General features: G+C 41.0%; 1 protein-coding gene across 1 annotated transcript; it reads left to right on the forward strand.

The window, feature by feature from the left end:
* Window positions 1–8,747: 8,747 nt before the first annotated feature.
* Window positions 8,748–11,085, forward strand: LOC147859010 (epoxide hydrolase 3-like). The gene is made up of 5 exons (XM_087325505.1): window positions 8,748–8,891; window positions 9,351–9,562; window positions 9,656–9,838; window positions 9,914–10,140; window positions 10,482–11,085. Exons 1-5 carry the CDS (start codon window positions 8,819–8,821, stop codon window positions 10,735–10,737), a joined length of 951 nt encoding a protein of 316 aa, XP_087181631.1. The 5' UTR covers window positions 8,748–8,818; the 3' UTR covers window positions 10,738–11,085.
* The last annotated feature ends 4,932 nt before the right edge of the window (window positions 11,086–16,017 follow it).

The following is a 16,017-nucleotide window of genomic DNA, read 5'->3' on the forward strand; positions in this document are numbered from 1 at the left end:
CTGTCTCTGTGTTTTCGATTTTCTGCTGCATTGATTCGTGTTTCCTCGGTTGTGGTCGAGAGGTGAAGGTTTTGAAAGCGTCAATTCCTAACACATGCGTGCGTCCCGACCGCGTCGTGTACGCATCCGCGCACTCGTCCATACACACGCATACGCCCGAAACATCCACGCGGTTGTGCACGCGTACGCCCGAAACTTGCACACGTGTGTACATCCGAAAATGTCGACGCGCGCATACGTCCAAAAACATCCATGCAGCCGTGCACACATGTGTACACCCGAAGTGTTAACACAACCACGCATACGCACGTACGCCCAAAGCGAGCACACCACACAAAGTAGCCCAAGTCACCTTGAACATTCTATGCTCCACACATTGATAAAATGAATATGTTTTGGTTTCCCTTATATATCTTGGGTTCCAATGTTGTCCTATCTATGTGGGATATCTCATAGTTTTGTCTTTTCTTTCTTCTTCTTGAAACTTTACACTCACATAATTTGATACTTGTTTATCAGTTTCATGCGTAGTAAAATATGCTATGAAGCTCTTGAAGACATCTATCTATATGAATACATTAAGCTAATCTTAAATAATTGTTTACTAGTTTTCATATCGTGTGTGAAAAACCACATGACATTCACCCCCACCAAACCTGCACATCCACCGGTATGTGCCAATTGTAGTGAGGTTCCTCTTTTAATTACTCTTTTTCAACCTCGATGTTCGAGGCTATATCATCTAGAGCTTCGATCCCAAGATTTGGGGCCTCTCTTCTCTTAAAGATCTTGATTCTTTTTCCTGCAATTGGCAAAGCAAGTCGAGTTCCATCTAACTCCGCTAAAAAATAGGTTGCATTACTTTCTATTTTCTTGACCATATATGGGCCAAACCATTGTTTCGCGAACTTTCGAGCAGTGCTATATTGATTATCGAGACTACTATCATAGACAAGAACCCAATCTCCTTCTTCAATTTTTCTTTGTCGAAGACGATGCTTTCTATCAAAATATTCCTTGTTCTTCAATCGAGCTTGGCGCAACCGTTCTATTGCCAACTCAACATCTTCGGGCCTTCATTCTAATTGTTGAATCCTTGTGGCTAGCAAGTCTTCCCGACTCATTTCCTCTTGCCATGGCAAAGATGTCCACGAAGCAACACTTTGCTCAATAGGCATTATTGGTTTTTGTCCTAATATGAGTTCAATGAGCATATATCCCATAGTCGTGCTATGTGTAGTTCTATCTGCCTACAATGCATAAGGTAGTAATCGTGGCCAATTTCCCATCTTGCCGTCACAAGCCTTTGCTAGAGCTTTTACAATTGGACTATGTCCTCGTTCCACCTTCCCATTTGCGTCCGGGTTGTATGCCATGGTGAGCGATAATTTGACGCCTATTCTTAAAAAGAACTCTTTAGCTTCATTCGCATCTAATTCTCCCCTATCGGCTACTATTTTGCCGACACATCCGTATCGACAAATAACATCTTCAAGGAGAAACTTACAAACCGCCGAAGTTGTTTTATTCCTTAGCGCCCGTCCTTCTACTTGGTTGGTGAGATCCTCTCTTGCTAGCACGAGATACTTCATTTGCCCCAATCCCATCGACATAACCATGTCTACCAACCACTTATAGTGCATTGATAATGGATATGTCGGATGAAGTTCATCCCTATGTTGAATATTCGAGTATAATTGGCATCGCTCACATGTTTCAACATAGCTTGCTACATCTTTGTAAACACCCGACCACCAATACTTCTCCTTGAGCTTTGCAAATGTTGCCCATATACCTCGATGACCTGCCCACACACTATCATGAAATTTAGCAATTAGTGTTTGTTGATCTTGTTTCTTGCACACCACTCGAAGTGGAGTTCCATTCTTCTTCCTTGGAAACTTCCATAGATGTCCTTTGAGGAAGAACTTGTAGGCCTTCTTCCTAATTCGGTAGAAGTCTTCCTTTGACCATGATTCATCCTTTGTAAGAGAGCTTAAGTACTTGCCAATTTCGACAAATTCACCCTCATAATCTTCTACTTTAAACACGGCAAGCACCCGAGCACAAGAAACCATAAAAAAGTTTAGGCCAACATCTTCTTCGTCAGAGTGCAAATCTTCTTCACCCTCATACCTTGCCCTTGATAACATATCGGCCACCACATTATGCTTCCCATTTATATGTCGAATCTCGGGGTTGAGGGACTTGATATAGGCAATCCATTGCAGCATAGCAATATCTGGTGTAGCACAACCGGATATCATTCCAAGAATAGGCAGACAATCAGTCTCAATTATGACCTCTGTTCCGATAAGGTAGTCACGATCAGTTTTAACTACGGATACTATTCCCCATAACTCTCTCTTTACTTGGGCATACTTCCTTTGTCTTTCAGTTAACACCTTTGCACCGAATCAGATTGCATACCGATTCTTTTCTTTATCTTCTTGGTTTATCACCCATCCAATTCCGATTGGGCTTGTATCCACCGTCACATATATCAGGGTACCTTCGGTGTAGTCGGCTTTTCGCAGTGCCGGAGCTTCCAATAATAGTTTCTTTAGCTTTTGAACCGCGTAGGTATGCTCATCTTCCCATTCAAAATTCTTTCTTTTCTTTAGTAATCCATACAATGGTTCAACGACATGAGCATAATGTGGAATCCATATGTGATAGAATGCCCATGCTCCCAAGAATCTTCGCACCTCTGTTTGAGACACACATTCTTCTTTCATCTCTTGAATAGTGTTCACCTTGGATGGAGATGGCTTCCGGCCATAAGACCCACATAAGTGTCCTACTACCAATATTTCTGGTTGACCGAATGCAGACTTCTCTCCCGAAAACGTGAGATTTGCATCCTCAAGCTTTTGCAACACCTTCTCGCTATCCTTTATATGATCGATGACGAATCTTTGGCAACCATCTTCATCTTTTTCTTCCACCAAGCATCCTTTGATTTGAATATCATCTAAGAAGGGCATTGTGATATCAACGATACAATCTCTCAACACTTTGTTCATGGCATTCACCAACCCGATCGGCGTCCTCATTATCGTTATGTCTCTACTATCGACGGCCAATTGAAATTGATCATAGCTCGAGTAGAGATCACCAATGGAATAGATCGATCTTCCCATGAAGGCTTCGGCAAATTCATCCACACTTGGACCAATTCCGGCATTTCGGCACCGTAAACCATCTATTGGAGTAGGGGGCATTGGACGGCTCAAGTATTCCCATCCTAACCTTTTCCTTTAGAATCTCAATCAACTTCGGAATGTGAGCTCTTGGAACCGGTATCGGCTTGAGGTTCCAAGGTACATGCGGCACTGTAAAAATCACCATCGACTCTATCATCTTCGGGTCGGCACATCCGATCTCTTGTGGAGAGAAGGCAAAGGCTTTCCCATGTCTCTCAGGCATTCCACGGAACATTCTCTCCTCTTTAGGGAGAAGGAAATCTTCCCTTCCAACTTGTAGCTTTCCTTTCGTCTCTTTGGTGAAGACATGACTTATTGCCTTTGGATCCCTTAAGCTCAGATCATTAGCAACTTCCTTCATCTTCTACCAGCTATCTTCCGGTAGAGGAACCACAACTGGCTTGATCTTCTTATCCACCGTTTTATATTTTGTGTTGACTTCAGCTTCCTCCATCAAGATGCCTCAATGATATTCATCGATGATAGCGTACATGTTGATGGAGTTAACCGAAATCACATTTTGATCGTGAGGGTAGCTCAAGTCCACGCTTCCTCGATTTTGCCGATGGTGTCGTTAAATGAGGCTTCCTCTAGAATATGAGACACAAATTCTTCTTCTTCGATTATGCTTTCTTCTTTCAGCATCTTCTCAAAGTCTTGTATCCGACACTTGTCCTTCTTGTTGAGTAGTGTTAGTTTACATGCGCCACTAGGTGTCACACATGTTGCTTCTCCTTGCGATCCACTTATTTCGCTTCCTTGTGGGGACTTATGATTGCTTGGACTATTTGTGCCCCACGCTTCAATAGTTCGCTCTAAAAATCCAAGGATTCGCCTCCAAGGCTATCTCGGTTCCTTTCGTGATTAGCCCGCCCCGTAAGGAATTGAACAGACCTTTGATTGTCAAGGCTCTTGACTCGCGCGAAGGCCGCTCCATTATCGAACACCTTAGTCTCCATCTAGGACGATGTGATATATGGTTGTCCTAGGATGACGAGATGTGAAGCCAAGTCTTGCACGAAGAAGTGTTGATCCATCTCCACATCTCCGATCGTGACTTTAACATTGGGGCAAGCTCCGTACAGGTCTTCCGTGGCCTTCGTTGCCACTCGTATCTTCCATCCGTGGTTTGTGTTAATCGGCCATCTTCCTTTCTTATAGAATTCGGTCGACATGAGGTTAATCTCTGAACCATGGTCAATCAAAGATACCACGGTCTCTTTCTTCTCTCCGATCTTCACCGGCGTCTCTGTTGTCACTCTTGCCCAATGAGGCCGAGAGTAATGGATGTCCGCCATCACTTCTTCTTCCTCCTCCTCTTCTGATCTTGCCATAGTTATGGCACTTGTTTTCACCTCCTCTTCATCCGCTTGTTGCCGCTTCCGTTTAATCAAGTCCATGATAGTATCGTGGAACTCCTTCTTAGCGATCCCAAGTAGCTCTCTCAAAGTAAGGTCGACATGACTGTCTAAAACCTTCTCCTCAAGGACCTTCCGCAAGTCGGTTGTTTGTTCTATGTCCTACCTTAGCTTGTAAGTCGGCGCCGCTCGTTCCTTTCCTTTCTTCACAGATTCATCAACTTCCATCCGAGAAGGTTGGCTCGATCCATCGAGCTTCATGCTTGTTTCTCCTATCTCTTTTCGTGGCGCAGGTTGGGCTTGTCCTTCTTTCCTTGCATTCCTCGTATTATGATGCTTTGATGTGCCATCTTTTTCATTGGTTCTTTTCCTCTTCTCTTCAACAAGAGCTTCATAGTTGTCACACACAACCTCCGCAAAGCTTGTGTTATCGTCGACTGGATCCGACCATCCGGTAACTCGTCGCACATTCCGATCAACATGTTTTAGATCCTCCAAATCTATTTTTCCTTTTTTTTCATACTCGAATACTGTTGGCCAAAACCCAACTCCCGGCTTGATCGTCTTTAGATTCTCTCTTCCGACTCGTATTCCCGCCGATGCGGCGTAGTGCATGGCTTCCACATGCCTTGCATCTTCCTCTTCCACGATCTTTTTCAGGCCGCCTCTTCCGAAGTTCACTCGTAGTGGCTTTCGGGTCTCACTCGAGTGGATCATGTTACCGTCCAAATAGACGACATTCTTGCGAATCGCGTCTTGCAAGTCAGTGCACTCCCTTCGCGAGTGCTCGAAGCTATCGCACCACACACATCTATACGCTTCTTTTCCCTTGGGTCCGGGTCAACCTACGTTAGCCAACGATACCGCTTCAAACTTTGTGGAGAGCTCTTTGATTATGGATTCTTCCATCGCTTTCTTGTTGAAATTGTTGATCGGCTTGCTAGGCTCAATCGTCATAGGCGCCTTCCTCCTCCACGATTGTGGATTCTCCATATCGGTTTCCTCTTGCCATTGTCGACGCTTATCAAGACGGCTACAAGCCTTCTTCACTGCCGCCTAGTCCGCTACCAAGCCATTTGGTTGTGTTTCATCCTCCAAAAAGTTACCCAATTCACGCCGATCTTTCGCATCCACTGCCTTTAGGAATAGCAGGACTTTATCTCCATCGAGAACTCGTTGATCAACACTCGGAAGTCGGTTATACTTCTGGTCGAATTTGGCATATACTCCAAACATTCACATATTCTTCCCTTTCTTCTCGATCCAAGACATTAGCGTATGTCGAGTCATCCTTGATGCGTCTTCAAGCATGTATTCAACGAGAAGCACCTTTTTGAACTCCGCCCAAGTTGCATGCTCGTTTTGGATCTCCATGACGCGCTCGCGGATCCCTGGTTCCACCACACGTTTGAAGCTAGAAATTTGTTTGAGATCATTGACATCCCTTTCTTGCATCTCGTTCCGATAGGTAGCAAGAAAATCCGTGATGTTCTTGCCACCAAATCGTCCAGCTATCTCGACCGTACGATCAACAACTTTGTCGATTAAAGCTTCTCGATCTCTCACCTTCAACATGTATTCCACTATGGACACCATGCCTTTCGTTAATTCCTCTCCTTGAGTTCCGCTTGTGGAAGCCATCGTTGCACTTGATATCCTTCCTACCACCTCTTTCACGTCGGGTTCACCACTTAATTATGTCATGAAAATCCGTCACTATGTGCGGATCGCGAGGCGGAACCGCCAGGGTTCTGGACTAGAAGGATTTAGTGCAACACGTACAACACAAACAAAATTCACATATAAGACGAGTAGATGAGAGAAAACGTTCATTTATAGCATAAGAAAATAAATTCTTTTATATTTCAAGAATCTTGTTACAACGGGTTGGAGATGAAAATGAGAGATAATTTTTTTTAAAGAAAGGAGCCAACAACCATGTAAGGAGTGGTCCAATATGAATATGAGAGATTATTCTTGAAAGGAAGGAGCCAACAACCATGTAAGGAGTGGTCCGATATGAATAAGAGAGATTATTCTTGAAAGGAAGGAGCCAACAACCATGTAAGGAGTGGTCCGATATGAATAAGAGAGATTATTCTTGAAAGGAAGGAGCCAACAACCATGTAAGGAGTGGTTCGATATGAATAAGAGAGATTATTCTTGAAAGGAAGGAGCCAACAACCATATAAGGAGTGGTCTGATATAAATAAGAGAGATTATTCTTGAAAGGAAGGAGCCAACAACCATGTAAGGAGTGGTCCGATATCAATATGATAGAGATTTCTTCCCCAAGGAATGGGAGAGAGAAGAAGAAGGGAAAAAAATAGTAGAGGCTAAAAAATGGAACATATATTCAACTCTTTGTTGATCCTCCTCCCCCAATGTTACTTTGCATGTCCACTTTTAGTTGCATGGCCTCTATTTTTAGTTGCATGCCTTTTACTTTTAGTTGCATGGCCTTGGCTTTTAGTTGCATGTGACCGTCCGTATAATTTGGCCAAATGACCCAATCATCCGTAAAGTTTAGCCCGTGTGCAATCCGTACGTGCGTCGCAACCAAACCGTAGACGTGTCCGCGCGCAAAAGTCTCGACCACGCAATGTACGCATCCATGCATGCGCACGTCTCGACCGCACCGTGTACGCATCTGTGTGCTTGTCCGCACACACGCGTCTGTCTGAAACGTCCACGCGGCCGTGCGCAAAATTCCTGACCACGTCGTGTATGCATCTGTGCGCTTGTCCGAAAATGTCCACGCGCACATACGTCCACACGGTCATTCACACATGCATACACCCGAAGCGTTAACACAACCACACATACACGCACGTATGCTCGAAGCGTGCACACCACACAATGTAGCCCAAGTCACCTTGAACATTCTATGCTCCACACATTGATAAAATGAATATGTTTTGGTTTCCCTTATATATCTTGGGTTCCAATGTTGTCCTATCTATGTGGGATATCTCACAGTTTTGTCTTTTTTTTCTTCTTCTTGAAACTTTACACTCAGATAACTTGATACTTGTTTATCCGTTTCATGCGTAGTAAAATACGCTATAAAGCTCTTGAAGACATCTATCTATATGAATACATTAAGCTAATCTTAAATAATTGTTTACTAGTTTTCATATCGTGTGTGAAAAACCACACGACACCGCGCATCCTCTAGCTTTTGCAACACTTTCTCACAGTCATCGATGTGGTCCACTACGAATCTTCGGCACCCTTCCAACCTAATTGTTTCATCCTTCTCTCCCACCGGACACCCCTTTATCGGGATGTCGTCCAGGAATGGCACGGTGATGTCTGGGATGCAGTCCCTCAGCACCTTGTTCATTGCGTTCACCATGTGCGCCACCGAGTTGGTCCCTCCTTGCGGTAGGGTACACATCCGTACTAGCCCGAGAGGAGTCCGCATCGTCGTAATGTCCCTGCTTTCCACGGCTAGTTGGAACTGATCGTACCCTGAGTACAGATCGCTGACCGAATAGATCGACCTTCCAATGAAGGCCTCCGCGAACTCGTCAATGGTCGGTCCGATTCCGGCGTTCTGAATGGTCACCTTGTTGACCGACTGCAGGTCCTGAATGAAGCGCAACGTGCCGTTCTTCTTCGGCACGGTAAACCACCGATTTGAATACGGGGCACTCAACGGCTCGAGGATGCCCATCTTCACCTTTTTACATCTTTTATGATTTGGCCCTAGTGAAGTAAGGGACGCTTTATTTCCCCATTAAGAATATAGCTAAGAGTTTGTGAGTCACATGGCAGCTACGATTCTTTTCGAATTTTCGGAGAGAAAGCCTCAAAAAATAGTCGAGTTAGAATGTTTATTTCTCCAAATGCCTCGAGTTTTTCGTTCTTTCCTCAAAGATACAATCGGATTCATTTCCCTTGTATCCCGAGAAAGTGTGTAGATGTGTGATTCTAGCAATTAATTATACGGAGAAAGTTCATCGAGATCGAGTGATGATATGGTCACAAGTTGTGCTTATCTTTTTGTTGATTAATATTTTGTATTGTTCAAAAGGGGCACCTGCCAATCTTATCGATTTTCTTGGTGGTGGGACAAGGGGGGCTTATATGGACAAAATGGAAATACATATATCTCATTCATACATTACATATAAAGAGAAACCTCACTCTTTTTGTTGGGATTGTAAGTTTATTCTGGAATCAATCGTCTTCTCTGTTGTTGTTTCTACTGTCTTTTTTGTTTTTTTAATTACCTTCACCATTACCAACATGATGGAGGGCGTGAATCACAGAACCATCGCCACCAATGGCATCAACATGCATATCGCAGAAATGGGCTCAGGTCTGTCTCCTCCCAAGCTTTTCCTTCATGACCATTATCTTCATTCATGCGGTGGAATGATAGGTCATCCAAGATCAAACGAAAATAAAAGATATAGCTTTCCGAATGCTCCATCATCATTATCTTAATGCACGAAGTTTTGTATGCGCACCATACCATACCTTGACGTGGTACACAACTATTGATCCTGAGAAACGTGGAGTATTTGTCTGGTGGCTTTATCAATCGATGCCAAATTTTCACAATAATGACATGTTTGTTAATGAAAGATATCATAATACACAAATCATCTCACATCGAGAGATTTGGCATCATGCATTTCTCAATCGAGATTCAAATATAACTGATTTCCAGAGGGAATATTAAAAGATTAGTCTAATGGATGGAGTAAATTAGAGTTTTTGGAGCGATTCTTGAAAGAATTCTCTTGACCATGCTATATATGTAATGTAAATCCAGGTCCAGTGGTCTTATTTCTTCATGGCTTTCCTGAATGCTGGTACTCATGGAGAAAACAAATGAGTGCATTTTCGGAAGCTGGGTTTCATGCAGTAGCTCCAGATCTACGTGGCTATGGTGACACTGATTCACCTCAAGGTGTAGAAAACTACACAGTCCTGCATATTGTCGGTGATCTAATTGGCCTCCTCGATAGCTTGCAATGCCAAAAGGTATGTAAAAGTCGTTCATCAGTGATAGTGTATAGATCGGTTTAGTTGGAAAAAAACAAATTAATGTAGAAGATGAGGACATGTTCTTGCCAGGCATTTGTAGTTTCACATGACTGGGGTGCTATCGTTGGATGGTACCTATGCCTCTTCCGACCTGAAAGGATTATTTCGCTTGCTGCTCTTAGTGTTTATTACTTGCCATACCATCCGGCAGGTAGCATTTTACACTTTGTCCGAACTGCTCATGGTGAAAATCACTACATGTGCAAATTTCAGGTATTGGAAGTGTAGCATTTTTGACTTAAAATCATTTGTAGATAAATTATTATCTGATTCCTCGTGTTCATGCAGGAGCCTGGTAAAACTGAGGCTAGGATTGCAAATATTTCACCAGATACGTTTTACCGAAGAGTGTTTTGTAATGCAAGCAACCCAAATCTGGATGGAGTCCTAGTCAAGCCTGATGGATCTCCAACAATGCTTCCGGATTGGGTATCTGAAGAGGATATTGAATACTTTGTGAAGGCTCAGAAAAGCGGATTTACTCCGCCCCTTAATTATTATCGAGCACTCAATCTGTAAGAACGATAGGACCTTCATGATATCAAAGCACTTTTCAAAATTCCATGTAGCTTGACATCGGCTTTTGCACAGATCCATCTTCATGGGGTGCATATGTTTTACCATTAGTCTTGTTGACCCAGATTTGTTGCCTTCCAGTGCCATGATTATGGATTTTTAAGTAAATATTTCGATGTTTGATAGAAGCCCTTCAGTTCCACAACAAAATTTATGCTAACAAGGATTATTTAGTATCAGAAACTAGGAACACAATATATACATAGTGCAAGAGAAGTACTTAAAAAAAACTCTTTTCAGTTATTCAAAAGCTAATGGCATGTGTGCATGAATTTGGCAGCTCTTGGGAACTTACGGCTCCATGGGCTGGCAGCAAAGTGATGGTTCCGACACTTTTCATTATTGGAGACAAGGATCTTGTGTATAGCTTTTATAATGCAAAGGAATACCTACATGGTGGTGGCTTTGCTAAGGATGTACCGAACCTCAAGGAGTGTATAGTGCTTAAAGATGTGGGGCATTTCTTGCATGAGGAGAAACCTGAGATAGTAAATCATCACATTCTCGACTTTTTCAAAAGCTTCCATGTTGCATGACATGCGGAAATATAGAGCTTTTGAGCCATCTCTTGGAAAAGAAATATGCCGAGTTTCAACACATCAATGACTCTTTTGATGTGCCCTCATAACTTGTCATTGGAAAGTGCGAGTGGACAATCCTCTCGAGTCTCAACATTGTTATGTTTTTAAGAAACTTATGCTTTTCACAAACATAAATCACTTTTCGATATGCCCTTGTAATTATTTATCAGAGAGCGCCCTTTGTTCTCTTGTGTTTTATAAGACAACATGAGGGAAGGTAAGGGTAAAATATCGTCCAACATGCGATGTAATCTCTATGTATAATGTTTTCCAACTTGAATTAATATACATGAAAATTATATATATGAGTGTTTCTAGTCTTAGTTACATTTATAGCGAAGATTGTTAAGCCTATTCTTAAAAGAACTTAGCTCATTCCCACTTCCCCAAAAAATATCTAGACATTCCACTTCCTTGCATTGTGTAAATTGTCGTTTTCCTCTTATCCACACTTGGCCTTGCAACCTATGACGTTCTCCCATAGTGCAATGTTTTTCATAATCAACACAATACATTTAGTCGTAAGGTGCCCAATATGTTGTCTATGATAAATATCAACATTATTTCTAGATTGGTTGTTATTAGTGCATGCATTAGTTTTATGTATGAGTTGATATAGTTTATATTTATGTATATCGAAGAAAGTTAACTTGTTTGGAGGTACTGTTTTGAGGTGATTATGAATCTTTAAAGTATTTTGAGGGCAATTTAATTGAGTAGTTATTAATGTGGCCTATACCATGAAGATAGCGCATCACGTGTTTGTAAAATATAGAGTAAAATGAGTTAGTGAGAGGTATGCTAACCAAGCGGATAGATGTGGTACGACTTTTGTTCACGAGAGGCATGTCAAAATAGATTTACTATGCACAACTATGCTTGTCCATTTCTCTGGCTCAATGTCGCTGTAGGCTTTGTTATTTTTTGTACGCTTGGTTGTTAAAGAGCAAAATTTTAATGATATACCTTTTATTGTTAGCTTCATTGTTTCATGTGCATTTGCTTGAAAAAAGCATTAGATATTTGTGATTCTTGGAATTGCAATGTTGTATGTCTGGATGTCGGTGTTAGGGTTTAAGTTTTTTGGGAATGAAATGCGATTTGTTTTAGAGGTTTGGGTTATGACTCAAATGAGTTTAGAAATAAGGAAGCATAAGGCCAGAGTTTGAGGAGAAACAAAACTTTGGAACCCATAATTGAAAGAGATGTATATGTTTGCATGCCATTGGATACCATAAGTCACATTTGAAGGAGAAGACATATGTTTGTATTTTACAAAATTGATGTGACATTTCAAGGAAGAAACTAAATGTTTTCATCAAGCTTAGGATTGGACGTACAACCAACCGTTTCATTGAACATTCATTCTGAAATGCAAATGTTATTGCAATGACAAAATGGCAGTCCATTTCACTAAAAAATCTTAATAAATTGTCCAAAAGTACAAATATAACATGTTTTATTATTATACCTTGCTATAATAAAAGCAAACGTAACATTCACTCAAAAACACATATAGCATTATAGAGAGATAATGTACTCCAATCAGAAAACATAATAATGACATAAACTTGCATAATATTATAGAAGGATGATAATTCTACGCGTAATAATAGTATAGGAGGATCACAAGTCTTGGTACCCTTCCAAGCTTCAAAGCATTCCCTTCACACAACCTCTTCGAAATTGTCTCATTCGGTGTATTGATGTCTACAAACATCGATTAAAGTACATATTAAGATTATTTCTCTTCCACCTAATTAAATATTGTCTTTCTCCTTCAATTTTTCTCGATTGATCAATACATATGAAAATCTTTCCCAAAATGATTGCATAACACTTGTAACCACTCTCTTATGCATGCACATAATTTGGGCACGTTGTCAGTGTGTAATATAAAAAATTTCAAATTTAAATCCAACACGCAACATAATGATGGATGCTTGAAGATATTGTGTGCATAATTCATAAGGTATCAAATAATATGTATGTCCTTGTCCAAGAGTTTTTTATGTATCATTGGGTTGTTTTTGATTCTTTTATACACTTTAGAGTATTGTAAAATGTAAAATGTATTGTTAAGTACGTGAAAGCTAAAGGAGATGGTAGGAAAATAATTGAAGAGACATTTATTATCCCCCCATATTTTACTCATTGAAAGTGATGGAGAGTAAAGTTTATGTGGGCATAAAGTGCATATGTGATTTAAGATGTTTTTAATTTTGGTTGACAAAGAAGATAGAATAACGTTGTTATTAAAGGCATGCAAGAGGTTAAATTGACGAATGCACTTTGTATTGTTGAGAATATTACAAAATTATTTGACGATCTTTTTGCTATTCAAGATTTTACAATATATGCCGCACAGAGTTGGTAAGAAAATGTTAGAAGGAAAATTTTGCCGAGCTATGGTTTGTACAATCCTAGATGAATGCAATAGAGCTATCATTTTAGATATTAGCAGGGTGTATCTCAAGTGTACAAGTTTCTTTACAATAGATGATCAAACTCCAAAAGAGCAAGAACGTAAAAACCAAGCATACGTATTTAGAAAAGGATTTCAAAGTGCATACTAGTGATGACCCGTGGGACTACATATACCTCCAATTTGAAAATCATGTTTTGGAATTGTAGAGGATATCCTGTCGAGTAACGTGTCGTCGATCCACAAGATAGGAAATACGCTAAAATACACAACTCAGAAACACAGAGAAAAACAATGCACACAGATTTACGTGGAAACCCTAAAATGGGAGAAAACCACAGAGAACAAAGACTTCACTATATAGTGGATATACCATAGAGAAGATTACAGGGCGTCGAAGCTCTCTTAGCTATGGCACCTCTGTCTCTATGTCTCTGTCTCTTTATACACAAAAAAAAACAGAGGCCCACGCTATTCTGTTCTACTCCCACACACTCAACATTTGCCCTAGATGTATTTATACTCATACATCATATGGGCTATTTACAAGTGTCGCCCCTACTAGACATCACTACTATTATTATCTATAATAATAAGTAGCCATCAACCTACTCTAGTGTCAACTGTCTAGTCGGCCTGGTCATTGACCATTTGGTCGGCCCGACTAGTTGGTCGTGTCTTCGACCTAGATCTCCTTCCTGTCGACTCACCCAATCAATTCTCTTAGTCGACTCTTCAACCATCGACACTTGGTCCGAACAATTGGCTCCTCCTTGTCTTCGACTGTTGGCACTTCTTGGCCCAAATTAGTCGGCTCCTCCCACTGGAGGGACATATTCCCAACAAACTCCCCCTTTACTCCACTGGATGGGAGTCAGTCATGTTGGCCGGCAAGGCCAAAGGGCCGGTTAGAGTCCAGAATGTGAAAGGGGTATTTAATTAGGGATAGGGAGTTGTAATTAATAAGTATTATGTTATTTCGAGAAGCGGGCAGACAGACCCAAAATCGGTATGCCGATTCGGATCTGGACCAGATCGTTGCCGGTTACCGGTTGGCACCGGTTTATAACTCAACCGGAGACCTATAAAAGGACCCGGCAAGAATGTAATCAGGGACGGATAATTAATAGAAGCGCTGCTATTTTACATATTGTTTATTGTCTATTTGGTTACCGTTCTGTGCTTAATATAATTAATCTTACGCATGTGTTACGATCATTAAGAGTGCCGGTTTGTAATTGGTTAAGACCCATTCGATACCACGATCTATCCATATATCACCGTACCACCCTTTGGTGAAGTGTTCCATAGGGACACCCTGTGTTAGGGCTTGTCCAGCCTAAAGGATAACACAGATTTTGGCGACAACCGATTTGATTTGCTACACATCATAAATTCGATTTCTCGCACATCATCGTCACCCTTATCACACATTTTGTCGTTGCCATGTCTTTGCCGTGCATTATTCTTCGACTTCGTCTCCAAAGGGGGGTCACCTTAGTGGTCGCCAAAATAGTGTTGTAGGTTTTAGGGTTAATATTTATGATAATGGTGATGATTGATGATGAAGATAGACATGGTGTAATAGTGAAGATGATGAATGGTATGATGGTGAGAGAGATCATGAAGATGTTGACAAGCGTTGAGGGGTGGGGGGTGGTGCCTAGAATGGCTACACCCCCCTCCCAAGGGAAGGGGGGAGAGAGAGAAAGAGAGATGACAAGAGAGAGAGAGATTGAGAGAGCAATGTTCCTTTATGTTTCATTCATTCCCCATAAGGGGTTAAATAGTTACAAGAGGGGGTAGATACATAGGGGTGCAAGCCCCCTTGTCCATTCATACTAATCACTTGCTCACACCTCCTCGTATCCGTCCACATGCACACACATATGCATGTTACACATACGTAATTACTCACACTCACAATTACACTGACACATTTACACATACACATACACATAAACAACATTATAGCATTCGACCCTCACTCATCACACTCTACATCTCCCGTACATCCCGTACGGTAACAAAAGATAATTAGTACAAACTCTTCAATATTGGACAATATTGTGTTGTTGACGACGAGTACTTTACATCCATTAATACTAATTTAATATAGATACAACACACAATACAATACAATGTGTCCATGGAGAACACTCAACATGGATTAAAAGATAATTAGTACAAACTCTTAAGGATGGACAATACTATGTTGTCAATAACGAGTACTTTACATTCTTCAATAAATGCTGATTTAATACAGATACAACACACAACACAATACAATGTGTCTATGGAGAACGCTCTACATGGATTAAAAGATAATAAACACAGATTCACGTGAAAGGATAGTAATATGTGATCAATCAAGAACACTTAACATGGTTACAAACATAATTAGTATGCATGCTCCGTTTGGATAGTACTGTGTTGTCTATCAAGAGTTTTTTATGTAGCTGAAAACATAAAATAGTATTGATGCACAAGGGCGGACAAAACTAAGTTGGAGGGGACATGATAGGAGAATACCCACTTGTCTTGCAAGAATACTAAAACAGTTAGTGTGTAGACAATTATTACAAACGCAATAGGGAGTACCATATTAAGATGTAAACTTTGAACCCAACAAGTAGGAGAATTACAACAAGTAGTACTGATTCACGTGAAGGATGAGCATGAAAGTATTGCTTCATTAGACATTGCATTATAAGTGCTAAACATATGGATTTAAAATTACCTGGCGATAAAGTAGAACGATCGTGCCGCCTTGAACAACGAGGCAACACCATCAGATCAGACCCAATGGC

The sequence above is a fragment of the Azolla caroliniana genome, unplaced genomic scaffold, assembly GCF_043228905.1.
Source record: "Azolla caroliniana isolate FFs.n. ecotype wild unplaced genomic scaffold, voAzoCaro1.0.p SCAF_10, whole genome shotgun sequence".
Lineage (NCBI taxonomy): Eukaryota > Viridiplantae > Streptophyta > Polypodiopsida > Salviniales > Salviniaceae > Azolla > Azolla caroliniana.

Excerpts from the sequence above, each read along its gene's own strand:
- LOC147859010 (XM_087325505.1), top strand. The coding sequence starts at position 8,819 with ATGATGGAGGGCGTGAATCACAGAACCATCGCCACCAATGGCATCAAC. Across the intron at positions 8,892-9,350 it reads TATCGCAGAAATGGGCTCAG|GTCCAGTGGTCTTATTTCTT; the intron begins GTCTGTCTCCTC and ends ATGTAAATCCAG. Across the intron at positions 9,839-9,913 it reads ACTACATGTGCAAATTTCAG|GAGCCTGGTAAAACTGAGGC; the intron begins GTATTGGAAGTG and ends GTGTTCATGCAG.